This window comes from Rattus rattus, chromosome 17, assembly GCF_011064425.1.
Source record: "Rattus rattus isolate New Zealand chromosome 17, Rrattus_CSIRO_v1, whole genome shotgun sequence".
In the NCBI taxonomy this organism is placed as follows: Eukaryota; Metazoa; Chordata; class Mammalia; order Rodentia; family Muridae; genus Rattus; species Rattus rattus.
This window is the reverse complement of record NC_046170.1, coordinates 18342941-18361694: the sequence shown is the minus strand read 5'-3', so window position 1 is coordinate 18361694 and position 18754 is coordinate 18342941. Positions and strand designations below refer to the sequence as shown.

Genomic DNA, 18754 nt, shown 5'->3' with positions numbered 1-18754 from the left:
TGGAATTTTTTTGGTTTTAGGAGAACCTGGCTCAGCAGCTACCCATTAAATACAGACAATCTAGTAACGAGGTTGAGCACAAATAGTTTGAAAAAGCCCCATGTGACTCTAGGGGGAAACGAGGGTAGATAATTAACAATCAATAAAATGTGCGAATCTAATTACTCAAAGGGTTCATGTTCATGCAGAATGTTCAAGTGACAAGCTGCCCCTGGTGACTCATTTTTGACCTTTTACCATCAAGTGAAACTTACTTTTCAAATTAATTCAAATGTCACTGTCCTTATCACACTGCCCAGAGTTTTCACAGGAACGGAATCTCCTATAAGGAGGTTGGGTATGAACTCTCATTCAGAGAGTACTTGTCAAGCATGCATGGGATTATTTTCTCTACACCAATTCTGTCATTCCCTTGGAATACTGAATATAAGTTGTGTTTTGAGAAGATAAAAGGTGACTCATTTAAGTTCCAGATGTCTGCTGCTGACAAGGAGGAGATGGGTGAGGACCAGGCAGCTGTCTACTGGGAAAGTCAGGAAGCTTTAGAATTGTAACACGACAGATTTATTGCACTGCAGTGGATACTGAGGGCAGGCGTTCTCATTGATGATTAACTCAAACGTTTGAACTGATATCAGATGAAGAAAGCAGAAGGCCAGACAGAACTTGTGTGAAACTTCGCCCCAAGTTTTTATCCGGAAGTCACATAGAACATGTTTGTTTTTCTCCATAGATTCGAACCAGTGTCCTTCCGGAACACAAGGATCCCCCGCCAGAAGTTGCGGTAGGTGCTTCCTATATTTCCGAAGGTACACAGGTCATTTGTAAGTTAATGGATTGCTTTTCCTCTGACTTCCTGCTTGCCTGGTAGCTGGGGGAAAAAAGCAATTAAGTTAAAAATGTGTGTGTTTTTGAGGAGTCACTGGTCTTTTGTTGCTGAGTTGAAAAGAATTCATCTTTTATCTTCGGTAATAATCCATTCTCAAAAGAGTTTTGTATTTACTTTAGATGATGAGAGAAGAGTAGGGACGTTGTCCCGCAGGTAGTTGAATTGCAACTGTAGGTGGACACTTCTGGACTCCTGGAGGCTAAGGAAATTACACATGTGGGCTGCAGCATCATAGGAAAACAGCAGAGACCTAGTCAGGGCAGGGTGCTGCTGCTGCTTGCTTCCTGCTATTAAAATGCTAGGACACAGATCAAGCAGCAGGCTACCATGTGTAGGGCTGAACACCCACCGAGGTTTGCCTGACACACGTGAAGCATCGTATCTCTAACCTGCAGGTATTGCAAGAGCAAGAGTACAAAGGATGCTAGTGTTTTCTGCTTAGACAGAGCCTGAGTTGGAGGTGGCAGAATTTAAAGAGACAACCAGCCCTGCAAGCAGAATCCCTGAGGCCTCTTCCCTCAGAGAGGAATAGAATAAGGGTAGCTAAAGCAACCAAAGGCCTAGTTAGAAATCTTTCAGGAACCTGACAGCCTTCTTCTACTGAGTGTGAGGAGTACAGGACTATGTTTAATTCTTCTCATTGAAAGAAGCCTCTTGGCGACACACCAAGAGAATATTTCCAAAGTGCACACTGAAGTGAAAGCTGACTGAGCAGAACGCCAGTTCTCAGAGCACCTGCTAGTGCAGAGGAGAAGAGGGCGCAGGGTGGGGGGTGTTCTTCTCTTTCATTTCTCTCAAGAACTTCTCGGAGGCGGCAAGATGAAAAAGTTCGGTGGACGAATGCCATCTTCCGTTGGCTTTCTGTTTCTACCTTGAACCCATCACATACTTACTAATCTAGTGTTGGTGGGTTCTCCGATGACTTGAGCAGTTTTTGCTTTCGTTTACAAAGTTCCCAGAAAGTTCTTCCCAGTCAGGGAAGATCTGCAACCAGGGTCATTGCTGGACCTGGGTGCTACACTGTGTTTGCTTCCTCTTGCCTCTGGTTAACAATCACCATTCAACCACTAACCACCCCAGTCTACAGATGAGGCTCGAGGCACATGCTCTCATCATGTCATTTAGATGTCCTTCATAAAACCCTAAACCCATTAATATAACCAATGAAGTGTTTGTTAAAAGTTTCATTTGTTTACCAAAGTTCAAGTTGGTTTAGTTTTTCAACTCTAATCCCCAAGTTGCTCTTGTCTTCAATTGCCCACTAGCTTTATATCCAATAATATCTTGACTTAAATGTCTGAACTTTTATTTATGTCTCTATCAACATATTGGGGAGCCATTTTATTTATTTTAAATGCTGAATATCTCTGATTTTATTTTCTTCTGTCTCCTGCCTTTTCCCTTGCTATTCATGTCTCTGTAAGTCCAGGCACTGCAGAATGTTTCATATGTTTGTCCCATTTTTTACAGCTCAGGTTGTGACATAGAAGAGTAGGGGACAGGGGCCGCTCTTTTGCCAAGGTGAGAGTCAGGCCCTATTTGCTGGTTTTGACACCTGTCAAAATCCTCAGTGATGCTAATACAGAAGCATTAATTGTTCTCAGGAGGTATTTCAGGGACCTCTCTCCCTACCTTGGCAGCTATGGCTCAGGTCAACCACTTCACTACCATGCTCCATTCCTACCCTGCATTCTTATGGCTGCAGTTCACTCTAAGCAGTGACTGCAGATGAGCCCCATTCTGTGTTACTGCTTGACCCACATTTATCGCGTATGCATTTCCCGTGTCACATCACAGTCCCCCAGGCATCTTCACTCGTGTGTTCTCTCTTAGCTCGGCCATCTCCTGACTACCCCTTCATACAAGACCCAATGACACTCAACTTTAGACTGCCCCACTATTCCCAAAGGAAGGTGGTTTTGATACCTCTGGTCTTTACAAGTGATCCATTTGTTTAGGACAAAACTCTTCCAGTCTTGGGCATAGACATATTTTCTTGGAAAACAATTAGGGAATAGACCTAGCCCCTAGGTCTGAAACTCCAGCCTTCCCTATTAGAAGCCAACATTTTCTTGGGGTGGATGCTTGGCCAGTTCTGTTAAACCCTCTTCCCTTTCAGCCCTTTTCTGTAGGTCCTGGTTCATGAGGGAGGTTCTCTGAACTTGAGATGGGGTGTATATGATACTGTTTTAATATTGTATTTGATATTCTTTGATAAAGACTCAGCTAAAATTCCTGGTCCCAAGTCTTAGTTGGATTCTATGACATGGCTGTTGTACCAGTCAGGAAGCCACTCATTGAGCAAATTTACAAACTGACCTAAAGAAATTGGTTAGTTTTGTTGTTGTTGTTGTTGTTGTTGTTGTTGTTGTTTTGTCTTTTTTTATCTTGAAAATGGTTCGCAGTATTGTAAGCACACAAAACTGGACTCTCCATTTCTCTGCTTTTTTTTCATAGGGTATTGTGCAATCTGAATGCATCGGTTATCACATTTCTCATCTTCCTGCTTGAAAGAGTAAGATGTTAAATTTTAGGTCACAATGCTCTTTCAATTTTAGATAACACAAACTACCTGGGAAGACCTGCTTGGTATTCCTCATTTTATGTATCACTAAGAAGAACTGAGTCCTTAAAGGAGATTCCAGGAAAAGCATCTCCTTAAACAAAAACAACAACAAAACAAAGCACGACTAGTTATGAAAATTGGGGTATTAGGTTTCTGTAATTTTTCCACACTCCTAGACACTGGATTCATGGCAAAAAAAAAAAAGAAATTTCTTGATTTTGCTCAGTCCAATATTTATAGTTTTATATCTAGATTCTTTATTAAAATAATCAAAGAGGATTCCATTTTGGTCTACATTTCTTTTAGAAACATAAGAGAAGAAATTCAAGTCAAAACAGAGAAGAGTCTACAAATGATCATCTTAATGTAGAAATTCTAATTGTGTTTTATGATATTAGCCCTCAAGAAAATTGCCAAATGTGACTGCTGAACCAATCTCATGCACAGAAAGAGTGAGCTTAAATAAGGAGGAGTCAACATGGCTTGACTTCCTAACAGACTGAGTCCTTTATTCTGTACAGTAAAAATTTAACGTATGTTTAATACATATATTCATAAACTCTTAATAGTTAGTCTGCATTCTTTTCTTTATAATGCTTTCAGTATTAGCAGTTCTTAATATGCAACCCTATTTTTTATAGTTGACAGTGAAGATAAAATGCTCAGGCTATAAAATTGTCTTATTCTCTAATTATGTACCTTTACATAATTATATATACATTGTTTGTGTATGTCATATATGTATACATGTTTATGTGTGTGTATATCATACCAATGGTATATCAAATTCACTCTTCAAAGGCTTTCACAATTTATATCAACAATCCTCCATATGACTTGTAAGAATAGATGAAATATCATTTATAAGTTCATTTAATCTGCAATGTACTAGTGTTCAGTAAAAATGAAATGAATTACATACAAGGTTTACCACATAAGTCATTTAAACATGTCTAATAGTCATATTTTAGGCAGTTCAAAGTAACAGACTAAATTAATTGTTCTTTTATTTAACTCACTATGCTAATATATTATTAAAATACGCAGAGTATAAAAATGTCCCTTTCTCCATGATAAATCTTCTAGACCTGGTGAACATTTAAAGTTTTATGGATCCCTCCACTTGGAGTAGTCCCATTTTAAGCCATTAAAGTAAGAACTAACCCGTTTGTGTAACACAGCTCTGTAAAGCACTTGAAATATCCTGTGAGTGAAAGCTTTGTGAGATGAGCTTCTTGATGGAGGTTTAGCAGTTTGTAGTATCTAGGCTGACTTCTTTAGTAGTGAACAGTGGAGCCATTGTTGACATACAGCATGAGGTTTCAAGTCTGATGAGCTGTCTGTCTGTCTACAACACACTCCAAGTCCCTACAGTGCACAGAAGGATAAACTTTTGGCCTCACATTCCCTGTGAAGAGATTTCAGGAATAGCCATTGATGACCTCTTTTTACATTCTGGTTATTATCCTCCAGCCAGGTGAGTGATTGAAATGATATGCTGTATGTTTTAATGATCATCTTCCCCAGGATGATACTTGTGAGTGTTGTATTGTTATGATCAGGGAAGGAAGGTCAGAGCTATGAACTGTTCAAACAAAAGATTTATCAGGACAGGGAATTGCCATCTGTGCTGGAAACTTGGCACAGCGTGCTGTGGATGAAAAGGAGCTTGGCAGAGAACTAAGAGTCTAGAGTTCTAATGTTATAGTTAGCACACAGCTTTAATCCCTCTGGCTAGAATATAGACATGCTCTATCTTTAATTTCAAACAATGAAGGTAAAGTTAGTTTGTAGAAAAAAAGCACTCATGTTTGAAAATGTTGTCTAATTGAGTGGCAGACAAAGTGACAAATCAGAGAAAGATTTGGCAAAATAGGATATTCCCACCTCTCAGAAGAAGAGAAAGGAAAGGGAAACTACTTAAGGGAAAAACAGACAATCGAGGAAGAAGAGAATACAGTACATGAATACAGTAGAGTTCATGGAGCAGCATAGTAGAGTTGAGAGGGAGAATAGAGCAGCTCAGAGAGGGAAAAGGAGGCAGTTTTACTGGGAGAGTTTTACAGAGACAGACTGAAGAGAGAATAAGCTAGACACAGGTAAAGACAGAATGAGCAAGAGAATGAGAAGGATTCAGAAGATTAGAAAGGATTGCCAGAGTTAATTTTGAGTACAAGTAGAGCAATTGCAAGGCTGAGAAAAAAAGCCAGATTGAATCCTTAAGCTTGGAAAGGAGTTTGAGCCAGAGCAGCTGAATTGAACCAGCCAGCCAGAGTTCAGAAAGGACAAGAAATGGTGAGCTTAGGCAGCAGCAAGTCTCAGAGGCCTAGATTAGATTGTATCAAGGCTAGAGGACTGCAGGAGTAGGCCTAGGTTAGCAGATGGAGGCAGTATCCCTCTAAGACAGCAATTACAGAGACTAATAAAGGCCATTTTTACATTCTAACCGGGTCTAGTATGGCTTGCTGAATGCTAACTGTTGTGGCTGTGTGCATGATACATCATTCTTAGGAACTTCTTCAGCTCCTCCCCCTGATTATAGGTAGTTTTTAATGAGCTGGGACTTTCTGTAAATGTCTCACGTGTCCTAAAACAAATCAGAGCAAATTGGAATCATGGAAAATATTTTCTCAACAATAGTAACTGCATAAGACTTCATAGCCTTTATAGCGTCTACTTTTTTAAAATCTTATTTAGAATTCCTTCTGAATCAAAATTTTACTTTTGCATATATATTTTTTGTACAATAATAATCCTTTTCCTCTTCCTCCTCTTCTCTCCCTGCCCTACCACTTCTACCCTTCTTCTTTCTCCAGCTCCTTTTCTCTCTCCTCTCCGCTCTTACCCTAGCTCCTTCTTCTCCTTTATCTCTCCTTTGCTTCTTCTTTTTCTTTCCCTTCTTTCTTCAAATACTCCTATCTTTCCATAGAATTTTAAGTGTGCAGAAGACACCTCTAAGGCACCAGAGCGATGGGTGCAGACCCTATGTTAGTGTAGGTAACACACTGTCTGATTTCCTCACAGAGATATACTTTACGCTCAGAATACTGCTCTGCATCCTTACTGTCCTTACAGTTATAGTCAACACTGCATACAGGTTTCCCTCTCTCCATGAGTATTCAGATCTTAGAACAAGAGAAAATGGACTTTTCTCTAATTATTCTCTTGCAGTGTGCCCAGAAAGTGCTCATAGGTGGATGCTTTGTTCTCTAGTTTGGAGTTGGGGGTTGGGTAGATCCTATGTTGACTTATACCGAGGTGAAACAACAACAAATAACAATAATAGAAAAGTGAATGTAAATGTGTTGGCAGTTATCCCACTAGGTGTTACAATGTAAAACCATAATATACCATTTTTAGAATAAAATGGAACCCTGGGAAACATCATGGAAGAGGAGACAGAAAGACTATAAGAGGCAGAGGACCACGGAGTCTACTCTGTGGCTCCCTGACTTAAAAATGTTCCATGGAGAAGACTTAAACAATGACAGATCAAATATCTTGCTTAACAAAGTCTGACAGGTTATCACCCCTAGACAGAACTACAGACAATGAATGACTGTTACCCACAAGAGAATTAGCCTTTTCCAAGGATGAACTTCCAGGTCCAGGGCAAAGTGGTCAATCCTGGAACCAGATGCAGAGAGACAACAAAAATAAAAAAATAAACTCAGCACACACACACACACACACACACACACACACACACACACACAATTATATACTGTATTCATGTATTTGCCCATATATTTTATATAACACATAATAACAAATATATATATATATACATATATATATATATATATATAAATGTTAACTTTATGGCTAAAAAGACCACCATAATAGCATGGCAGCATACTTTGCTTTATTCTAAAGTCACCCAGATCTGCACAATTTCAAAATGTAAGTTAAACAAGCTTAGAAAGTTAGTGGCCTTGTGAAATTTATAATCTGTTTTATATATATTCTCTTGAATGGTGTAATAACAGATTATAAATATTATACATATATAAATACACATAGACAAGTATAGCTCTGAATCCTTATAATTTTACGTTAGCATTATGTGTTGTTTTTTTCCTCTCTATGGGTATTCCTGTATGTGTACATACATACAAACATATAAACATGCAAACATACATACATACACACACATACATACATGCATGCAAACATACATACAAACAAACATACAAACATACATACACACAAACATACAAACATACATACATGCATGCATACATACAAACATACATACACACAAACATACAAACATACATACATACATACAAACATACATACACACAAACATACATGCATACATACAAACGTACATACATACAAACATACAAACAGACATTCATATCTACATATGGGCAATGCTAAAGAAAAAGAAGCTATCAGTTTTAGAGTTTTGGGGACATAGAAGGATTAGAAGAAGTAGACATGGGGCCTGGAGAGAGGAAAGGGAAGAGGAAAGTGATTTTATATTCTAATTAGAATGTAAGTAAATAAAGAAAAACAAACAAAAATCAGACTTTATGTTTTTCCTTTAATAAATACAACATAGACTCCCTAGATAGAATTAGGTTTTGAATAAAATAAACTTTTGTAATTAAAAACCTCTGTTTTCATTTGGCAGGTCCACTATCAGGCTGTTACCATTACTAAGATTCAATGTGTCTAATTTTGGAAACTCTGACAGTGTCCCCCGAGATCAAGCCTGAACTGACAGTTGTGGTGGAACTGCCTGTCTCAGGGTTATTGTCCCTGTCACCATATGGTATAATACAAGGCGCATGCCCTCTGTTCCTGTCACTGGGCTGTCTCTGAATCTGATCAGCCAAAGGTCTGCTTAGGAGGGGCTCCTGGTGCAGCAGACAGAGAGAGTCACTGGCTGTGGCCACCAATCTTGCTTGCAGCTGTGCCTTATGGTGTGATCATAGCTCATGCCTAAAAGTAGCCATTCCACCTGTCTGTCCATCTGTCTGGCTACAGAATTCCAGTCTGAGAAGATTGCTACATTATGGTTAAAAAGACCATTATGTTATTCTGTTTGCTTTATTCTACATTCCTCCATACCTACATGATTTCAAAGGGTACATTAAACAAGCTTATGAAGTTAGGGGACTTGTGAAACTTATGATCTGTTAAGAATCTTGTTGTAAAGTGAATAATGAATGGAATAGAATGCAAGAACTTAAAACCACTAATTATCAGTGAAAGATAAAATGAAAAATATAATATAGTCAATGCATATACACATAATAAATATAATTATAAAGCATTTATAATAATATGTAAACATATGTTATCACACCTCATAGATATTGTGTACAAATTCACAACAAAATACATATTTAAGTTTATAATGTGGTCTAGAGAGAGGGCTTAGTAGGCAAGAGAACCTGTCACTCTTTCAGAGGACCCAGGTTTAGTTTCTAACTTCCATATGGCCGCTCACAACTGTTTGTAACTCCAGCTCCAGGAAATCCCACATCTGTGTTTTCACATACTCAGTGCATATACCCATCCCCCAACACACATATGCATCGTTTTAGGAAAACATAACAAATTATATGTTTACAAGGATTTAAATTGCAAATTGGTGGAGTGACACTTTGCTGTATAATCTGCAGAGGATGGTCTTCATTCGTTCTCATTTTGTCTGGGTGTGGCGGTTGGTACATGACAGTTCTTAGGAGCCTGAGACAGGCAGATAATTGTATGTTCAAAGCCATGCAGTGAGTTCTAGGCGATTGATGGAGATGTTGTCTTAAAAACGAATAAATGAATACTTGAAAGCGGGGTCCATCAGTGTCAGGTAACGTTTTGTTCCTGTGTCTGGTGTATATTCAGCAGGGAGAGTATTACAGAAAATAAGCGGTTTTGTCCAACTTGAAATCGCAATTATTTGTGGAGGTTTAAGATAAGCCATTTAAATATATTAGCTAGCGTTCAATACAAATGGAGACAAATACGCCGTGAATAGAGCCACAGAGAACATCTGAGTGCCTTCTGTCTGTCAGCGCCTGCTCCAGGGGCTCGCTGTGGGGGGAGTTGGTGCCCCCTTGGGCCCTGCTGAATCTTCTGCCCTTGTTAACAGTCGCTTAGGCTCTGTGTTGATAAAGCCCTTTGTTGGTTTTCAGCTCTGGTTCGCTCTTATTTCCTTGCTCCTTACATTCTTTGGTTTCACTCACCGTTTTTCCACCTAACAGTATGAGCTCAGAATTTCCAGGCCTTAGTGACTGGGTGCGTGTTATGAAATATAATGCGGTAATATAATTGCGGTGTAATGTGGTGGGAGTGAGGAATCCCTGGCCTGCCCATGCTGAGGTGCGCGTCTCTCTGAGGAATCACGCCAAGAGACAGACCTAGAGAAAGAAGATTTATTGTGAGGGAAGAGAGTGGGGACCTGGAAGGGGTAGAGACAGAGAAAGAGGGGGAGAACAGAAGAGAGGAAGAGAGAACTGCTGGGAATACATGGGAACAGAGGAGGGAGGGGATGGAAGGGAGGAGGGGGGAGAAGAAGAGGGAGAAGGAGAGGAGAGGGAGAGGAGGAGGAGGGGTTGGGGTATCAAGCAGGCCTCTTTCTATGCTGCCACTGCTGCACCCAGCTGGCCCCTGGTGGGTGGCAGGCAGTGATGATGACTGAAGCTGTTGCTAGGTAGCCGTTCCACAGAGCACGCAGCAGAAATGTCCAGAAGCCAAGAGTGCATATACAGGTGTTTTGAACTTCAGGCTTTCTAGTTGGGGCTAACATTAATAGAGTTGTGTACAATTTCAAAACCAAGCTGGGCTTGGTTTTGATTTCTGACTTTATGCCGTTTGAACCTGTTCTTCTAAGGTAGTGCTTTTTTTTATACCTGGGGCTGGAGGGATGACTAAAGAATTAAGAACACGTGTTGCTTTTGCACAGGGCCTGGTTTTGGTGCCCAGAACCCACAAGGCAGCTCACAATTGTGACTCTTATTCCAGGGGACCTGATTCATTCTCCTGGCCTCCTTGCTTACCCAAATTACACAAAAGCGTATACACAGGCAACACGCCTACACCTGACAAAAGAAAAACCTATTTGACCTGGATTTCAACCTTTCAGCAATCATTCAGTACACAGACCCACCCACCCACACACGCACACACACACACACACACACACACACACACACACACGCACACACACACACACACACACACAGACATACACACACACACACACAGACACACAGACACACACAGACACACACAGACACAGACACACACACACACACACACAGACACACACAGACACACACACACACAGACACACACAGACACACAGACATACACACACACACACACACACAGACACACACACACACACACACAGACACACACACACACAGACACACACAGACACAGACACACACACAGAGAGACACACAGACACAGACACACACACACACAAACACACAGACATACACACACACACACACACACACACACACAGACACAGACATGCCACCTCTTTTCATATGTAGGGTGATTTTTATTTTTTTCTGGAAACATTCAACTGGTCTCAGGCTTTTTATCCAAGCTTCTCATTCAAACGTAGGCTGGCAGCAGAGCTGTGCTGAGAGGAAGTTTGAGAGAAACGCTCTTGGCCTGTTGTGCGCATTGCAGGCTGCCTGTTATAAATGGCCTAGGTGAAGATAGGGCTTGATCATTTTATGCTTAACCATTGCCCTCAAGAAAAGTGAGACATACACCTTCTGGTATTTATGCCATAATGTCACACTCGAATCGGAAGTAGCCAGGAGCAGTGAAAAGATTTACCCCTGGGACAGAAAGGACCTGTTTGCTGTTTTACTCTCTACCTTGAATTGAAGAGCAGACGCCCAATATTGACTGGCAAACACGCTGCCTGGCTATGAGATGTTTAAAAACTAATTTAGAAAACACAACGAAAGTGCTGGTTATTTTTTTGAGGAGAGGTCGAAATTGCCCCATGCTGGTAAACAACAACAACCGACGGAAGCAAACGCTCCTAAATGCTTCTGTGATGGAGAGAAATATTGTCTTTCTATTTATAGCTCTCACAGAGCCCTGTGTAAAAATAGCTCCAAGAGGCAGATTTTCTCATGTCTTGACACAGAGTTGCTGTTGCCAGTGATTTGAGGAACATCCTGCTGAATGCTGAGCGCTTAGCACCTTCTATGACACCAGTTTTCTTCTGGGGAGGAAATCAAAGTTAGTGGGAAAGTCCTGATTGCTGTGCCTTACTTCTTGTTACTTCCTAGGCTGTCAAGATCTGTCTTTAACAGAGCTGATATTTCAGTATTATCTTTCTGTCAGTGAAATATTTGTGGGCTAATTGATTCAGTGTTTAGTTCTTTTCAAAAATGAGTTCTGCGTAATTGGTGCGAGAGTACCACCACAGCAAAATTAGGAAGAATCCCAGGAGTTGATGGAAACCGTTCTTTCTTATTTCCAGAGAAGCTTCCTGGGCTGTGCCAGCTTTAAAGTCGGGGAGCTGCTGAAGTCCAAGGAGCAACTGCTGTCCCTGAGCCTGAGGTGAGTCTCTTCCTTTTCAGATTCATTTGTTAGAGTTAACAGCCAGGTGTGGCCTCTGCACCTAGAGTGTCATAGTCCTCACAGGCTGGAGATAGAGGCTGACATACATAGTCCTCACAGGCTGGGGATACATAGTTCTCACAGGCTGGGGATACATAGTTCTCACAGGCTGGGGATACATAGTCCTCACAGGCTGGGGATACATAGTCCTCACAGGCTGACATACATAGTCCTCACTGGCTGGGGATACATAGTCCTCACTGGCTGGGGATACATAGTCCTCACTGGCTGGGGATACATAGTGCTCACTGGCTGGGGATACATAGTCCTCACTGGCTGGGGATACATAGTTCTCACAGGCTGGGGATACATAGTTCTCACAGGCTGGGGATACATAGTTCTCACTGGCTGGGGATACATAGTTCTCACAGGCTGGAGACATAGACTGTAAAGGACAGGAACTCCACTTCATGGTCAGAATTGCTGCCAGCTGCAGAATTATTAGCCTGTGTGGGAAAAGAATTATGGAAGCAGGAAGGTGATAATATTCTTTGAAAGAAAGCAAATGCAAACTATGATCATGCTGTTAAATAACTTTCTCTAATAAAAAATGTCACTGTATTAATGAGTACATTTTATGATTGAAATATGTTTGGTGTGAGGTGGTAGGTTCTGATAGGAAAAGGGAGCAGACTTTTCCATGTTCTTACTATGATGCTAAGCCTAAAATGCCTAAATTAAAGCAGATCAGTAGATCCTAGCTAATTCTGAGAATAATTTATGTTGATATCAGAGATGAACAATCTTAATAAGGTAGAAGAATATATTCATACTGGAAAAATACAGAATGACTATTTCTTTTCAAAATTTACAATAAACACACACACACACACACACACACACACACACACACACACACACACACACACGCTTAAAGTTTTTTTTTCTTTTCCCAAAGAACCACTTGGAGCCAACAATTCATTTCGTGAAATTTAAGTAATTTTCATTCAATTTACTTCCGTAAGTATTCTGTGTCTCTTGGTGAAATTTGTATTCAGGTGTTTTTCTTACTTTAGTTTCATGATCCTGATGGGTCTGCTTTTGATTAGGAAATACAATATTATATAATTATACTAATATATATCCTTCAGGCAGCAAAGCGTGGCTTCTGATAAAGTTACTGCAGTTTCCGTAGCTTTTGTCAGAGAAAATGCTTGTCTTGCCCACAGGTTTCTGGTGGAGTTGAGGAACATTTTATCCCTCATTTTGTGGGGTCTTTTTAGCATCTTCCACATGCTGTAAACCAACACACATTATATTCATTTGAGGGGATGAAACAGAAAGCAGAACTTGTATTTTGAAGACAGCCTCTAACCATGTAGCCTTGGCTAACCTTGGAACTTGCTATGCAGGCCAGGCTAGCCCTCAGACTTGCCTGCATCCCCCTGCTTTCCCTCATAAGGGATGGGATTAAGAAGTCCTCAGCGTGGTAAAAGCTGGTGAGTGTACAGCCTGCCTTAGAGAGTATGTAAGGAGGGTGGGGTTTAAATACTTAGGAGGAAAAACACAGTGCAAAATCTTTAGAATTTTATGAAAGAGGAATTCGTTTCCATTTTGATCTATCTGATTCCTAGCCATTTAATTGTGATTGTGTGAAAAATGTTAAATGCAACAAAAAATATTAATTTTCAAACTAACTTTGAATGACCTTGTTTTTGCCATTTTCATAGGATTCCTTCCCTATGAACCAGGCAGATTATACCTTACTGTAACCTGTGTATTTTTAGCTCACCTCATGTAATTTATTTGTTTGTTTGCTTTTTGTTTTTTGTTGTTGTTGTTGTTGTTGTTGTTGATGAGATTCATCTTTTGATGGATTCTCTCTGGGATTCTGAGTTGGAAGAACATTAGGTCAGGGTTAAGGAATATTCTTTGTTATTGTTTTGCTTTGCTTTTTTATTTTATTTGCATTGACTATTTATGACTTCCCTTCTTTTGATATTCCAGCTATTGCTTTCACACAAAAGAATGAAACACTTCTACAGAAATAAAGACATGTTTGTTTTGTTTATTTTGTCATTTCACTTTCCCCAAACCTGAAGGTTCTGATTGTGCTTTCTAGCTCTTTGGGAATTAACAGGGCAATTTAAATGCTACGACTCCATCTAGCTCACTACAGGAGGAGCCTGTGTTCAGAGTGGCTTCTCTCACACGTTCTTAGAGCTGGGCATAAACTACATTGGTTGCCTCTCTTACTAAAAACTTAAAGGAGAAAGAAATATACATATAATTTATAGATTCATACTCAAATTTCACTTGTGTATCTTTTAAGCTGTAAAGTAGCATTGTTGACCTATATTTGAGAAAAGGCCTCTGATATACAATCTGGTTTCTATGTGCATGTCCTTTTTATTTGCATAGTACAGGGTCACTGGATTGGAATCTTCCAGCTTTCCAAATGGACTTGGTGTCTTTATTGAATATTGGTCTCTATACTATTTTGTTTAATTGACTTGGCTTTGCTGGTTTACATGAGTTCCATCTTCCCAGCTTCTCTCATATTCTGTTTTCTGATGGTGTTCTCCAGTTTGCTGCTATACAGTCCCATGGGATTGGTGAAGAATTGTTTTATAGCAGATTATAATTTTAATTTTGGCAGGTGTTCAATAATCTTATTTTAGTGACCAAAGCTGTAAGGTAGCACAGCAGCAATAGCCCAGTGGAGCGCTCTGCACTGAGAGTCTATTGGAGGTGGCTCATTTGATCCTTATCAAATTAACCTGCGATGTCCTTTAATCCATACCATTAATCAAATTGACATGGAAAACAATTTATTTAGAATTTTTGTAAAGTTACAGTGTTCTTAAATAAGAGAAAGTTGACCTGAGTTCAGGCCCTTCTAATTGGAAAGCTATTGATTTCAAAAGATGGACTCTTGTCAACAAGAGGCAATTTAGACCAAGGATTAACTGTCACATGTCAAGTACTTGGTGGCTGAGTGGTAGCAAGGGCTTGGGTACAGGACCGTTTCCTCGGTGATTTACACCTGTCTTTGCCTAGATTTACACTAGGTAGTTAGTAGATGAGTATTAGCTTGCTCTGGGGAACTTGGATATGTTAGCCATGGTGGCACAAAATGGGATCCAACTGTTAGTTCAAAAGACTGAGGGAAATTCATGATATCTGTTACAGCCAGCCACAGAAACATGGACCCCTGGAGCAACTGGGCACAGTTTGCTGTCCAAATACCTGGTATCTGCCTGTCCCAAACCTTTAAGACCATTCAAGCAGAGCTCAGGAATACAGTAGTGTTACCTATTTTTAATAACAGAATGGACAAATTTTAAAGACCTATTGCTGAGCGGGGCTGGCAGTCAAGAGAACAATCCATTGTTCTTAAACAACGATAATGAAACCAACATCCACATGAAGCAATCAAAGAGATAAAACTTTTCTCCTAGGAAACTCACAGACAGAGGGAGAAAGAAGGGAGTGTTTCAAACGCCACTGGACTTTGTTCAGTCTCCTATGTACTTTTATTCAGTATATATTTAATCAGCAAACATTAGATTTTTTTTTATATCCCAATAACAGTGACAGGTTCTTCAGAAAATGATAGCAGTAACCATTTTGCAGTTGATGATACTGACAGCATGTTTAATGAATAAACTATTAAGCATAAATACTCCATGCAAGCACTGTGTTCGATACTAGTAATGCATCGGCTTCTTTAATTCATGCAAAACCATTTCTGTTTTATATCTGCTTGACTGAGATACCCATGGCTACTGATTGTAGAAGAAGAGGAGAACTCGGTTAAAACTTCAGTTTCTTCTGTTTCTAGTTTACTGCCTTGTAGGAAGGTCACAGCCTTGGTAGAATCCTTACTTATTTCCCTGCCATCTACTCTATGCTTTAAACAGTTTAGAGCTCTTAATTTCCTGGTGTTATATCTTAGAGTTCAATTTTGTATGCCTGAAGCAAAGCTGGGCTTCAGTAAATGGATATTGTGTGGAAATTTTATTTGTGCTATTGGCTTTCTTTACAAAGTTTTTTTAAATTGTTTTGTGTTATGCAAGTAGCAAGGATTTTTTTTTTTATCTTTATTAACTTGAGTATTTGTTATTTACATTTAGATTGTCTTTCCCTTTCCCCGGTTTCCGGGCCAACATCCTCTCTATGTTGGGGAGGATGTTCCTCCCCATCCTCCCCCATTACCACCCCTCCCCCAACAATCACGTTCACTGGGGGTCCAGTCTTGGCAGGACCAAGGGCTTCCCCTTCCACTGGTGCTCTTACTAGGCTATTCATTGCTACCTATGAGGTTGGGATTTATTCCTAGGTAGATCTGTGAATCTCAGCAAGTATGATCTAAACAAAAGATTGTCTGTGTGCGGTTGTTTCAAGTGAACCCCTCATAGGCTCACGTGTTTAAACTTTTGCTCCTCAGTCCCTGGAGCTGTTTTGGACTTCTGTGTAATCTTTATGAGGTGGAGCCCTGCTGGAAGGATATGGGTCACTAGGGGAGGATCTGAAATGTTCATAGCCAGACTCATTTCCTATACACCCTCTGCTTCCTAACTCCGATGCTGGATAAACAACTGTCTCCTATTCCTGCTGCCATGCCTTCTCTGCTGGGATGGACAGAGCCCTTCGAACGTAAGCCAAAATAAACCTCTCCTCCCTCACCCAGCTTCTCATCCAGAATCTGTCAGAGCAGTAGTGAGGCACGGACTGCCATCTCCTCAGAAAGTCAAAACCTGGGTTAAGATTTACATTTATTTCAGTGCAGACCACAGTACCTCCCTCATCCTTGATTTTATCATTGAAATGTTCAGCGCATCCTCATATCCAGCTGCATCTGCCTGACTTTCACATGGTTTGGGGGAATGTGAATTCCCGTCCTCACACTTCTATAGTAAGTAAGAGCTTTCCCCACAGAGCCATCTCCCTGGGCCCTTTGTTTCCTTTTATTAGCCTTTCAATCAGCTCTCTTACTGGAGTATAAATCATGATTACAACCAAACTACCTGCTGTTCCAACAAAATTAAATGTTATATATGTCTAAAATATTTTCTATCTTAAACAATGTTAATATAAAGAAACTACTCTCCAACAGTTTGGGGGAAGAATAGAGCGTCCCTGATTAATTTTAACGGAGAATAACACTGAATATTGTGGAATATGTCCGCAGAGATACAGATGACAGGGGTAGTATGTACCAGAGATACAGATGACAGGGGTAGTATGTACTTCGTTGTCACTTTGGCAACAAAAGCAAAACGCACATTACTCTTACCTGAGAGCAGCACATCAGGATGCTGCTGGGGAAATGAGTAGGCAGGAGCAGGGATGAGTCAGCGGCAACTCCCCAGCCGGGTGAACCAGAGAAATGAGCTTGCAGGAATGGGTATGAGTCAGTCACAACCCCACAAGGTGAACCAGAGGCTGGGCTAGGAAGAGCGCTGTCTGTCTCGGAAAACACTGAGCCCACCCCACAAGGTGAACCAGAGGCTGGGCTAGGAAGAGGGCTCTCTGTCTCGGAAAGCACTGAGTCCCCAGAGTCTTCCCATCCCCTGCTTCCCTCTGACCTGCTCGCAGGGAAGTTTACACAATGTTTCTGCCTCAGCAGCTCTGACACCTACACAGATCTCCACAGAGTAAGCTTCTTCAGTTTTTCTGTTATTTAATGTTCGAAAGGGCTGGGTAAGGATGTTTTTCCTGTTTTATGGACAAGCAATCGGATCCCTAGCAATCTCTAAATTCCCACAGCAGCTTCAGCAGGGAGAATGGATACTCTCTCTCATGGTCTTCCCAAAGAAACCTGTGTGTTATCCTCTTAGCACTCAGTTGTTTTACAGACAGGAAGGCATCCTCGAACTGACACTTGCTGTTCTTCTTGGGCTGCTTTGGGGACAGGGCTCTGACACTGTGTGTTCCTCCTACTTGTAGATAAGGCCTGCTGTTAGAAACATAGTTCTACCTTATACCGATTTTTGACTTGTAGCCTCTGAAGTTATGTAGAAGTTCCCCTTTTCTATGGTGCTTTGGAAGGTATCTTGTCTACCCTAAGTCTTCTTTTGTTCTTTATCAAAGAGCAGTGAGGAAGGACACTGACTTGAGCTCAGGTCCCCCCCCTTGAAATCACTCAAATCATCCCCGGCAGACTGCTCATTCTCTCTCTAATGTCTGTTCATGAAAGTAACAAAGACTCCTTTTCTGTGCTTGGTGGTGGGTAAATTAATAACAAATGCAATAAGGTCCTGATCCCTACCTTGTACGAGAGAAAAATATTATAAATACCTTCACAGAAAAATATAAGTAGCTTTCACATCATGTCGTGCTCTTTAAGCACTCATTAATATTTTGTTTCCTTTACTTGAAATTATAACTTTCACAGTTCTCTAATCTGCCCGTCGCAGAGGTGTGGACTTACTCTTTATATACATGTAAAATTTCAATGATCAAGAAATGGATTCTCACCTGAATCCTGAATCCTGGCTTTTTCCCCTGTGACATTCTATCTAGCATATACCACAGGGGAGGTCCCAACAGGTGCAACAGTTTGAACAAGAGTTCCTAGGAAAAATAAATACAACTTTTACTCATAATTTCATGAGCATAGCATTGACATCAAGACAGAAATTTGTGTCACATGGTTATAACTTATGTTAAATTAGAGTTAATTTTTATTTTACTATTCAAATGTTTAAAATAAACTTTTTATAATAAAATAAAAACTTTTT

General features: G+C 40.3%; 1 protein-coding gene across 3 annotated transcripts in view; it reads left to right on the top strand.

The window, feature by feature from the left end:
- Inpp4b (inositol polyphosphate-4-phosphatase type II B) overlaps window positions 1-18754 on the top strand; it is a 339582-nt gene that overhangs the window by 98223 nt on the left and 222605 nt on the right. For 2 of the 3 annotated variants that reach the window (XM_032887879.1, XM_032887878.1), the window contains exons 5-6: window positions 734-784; window positions 11929-12008. In XM_032887879.1, coding sequence (XP_032743770.1) covers window positions 734-784; window positions 11929-12008 — 131 coding nt within the window. The remainder of the gene's footprint in view (window positions 1-733; window positions 785-11928; window positions 12009-18754) is intronic. The other variant, XM_032887880.1, reaches the window with a different exon arrangement.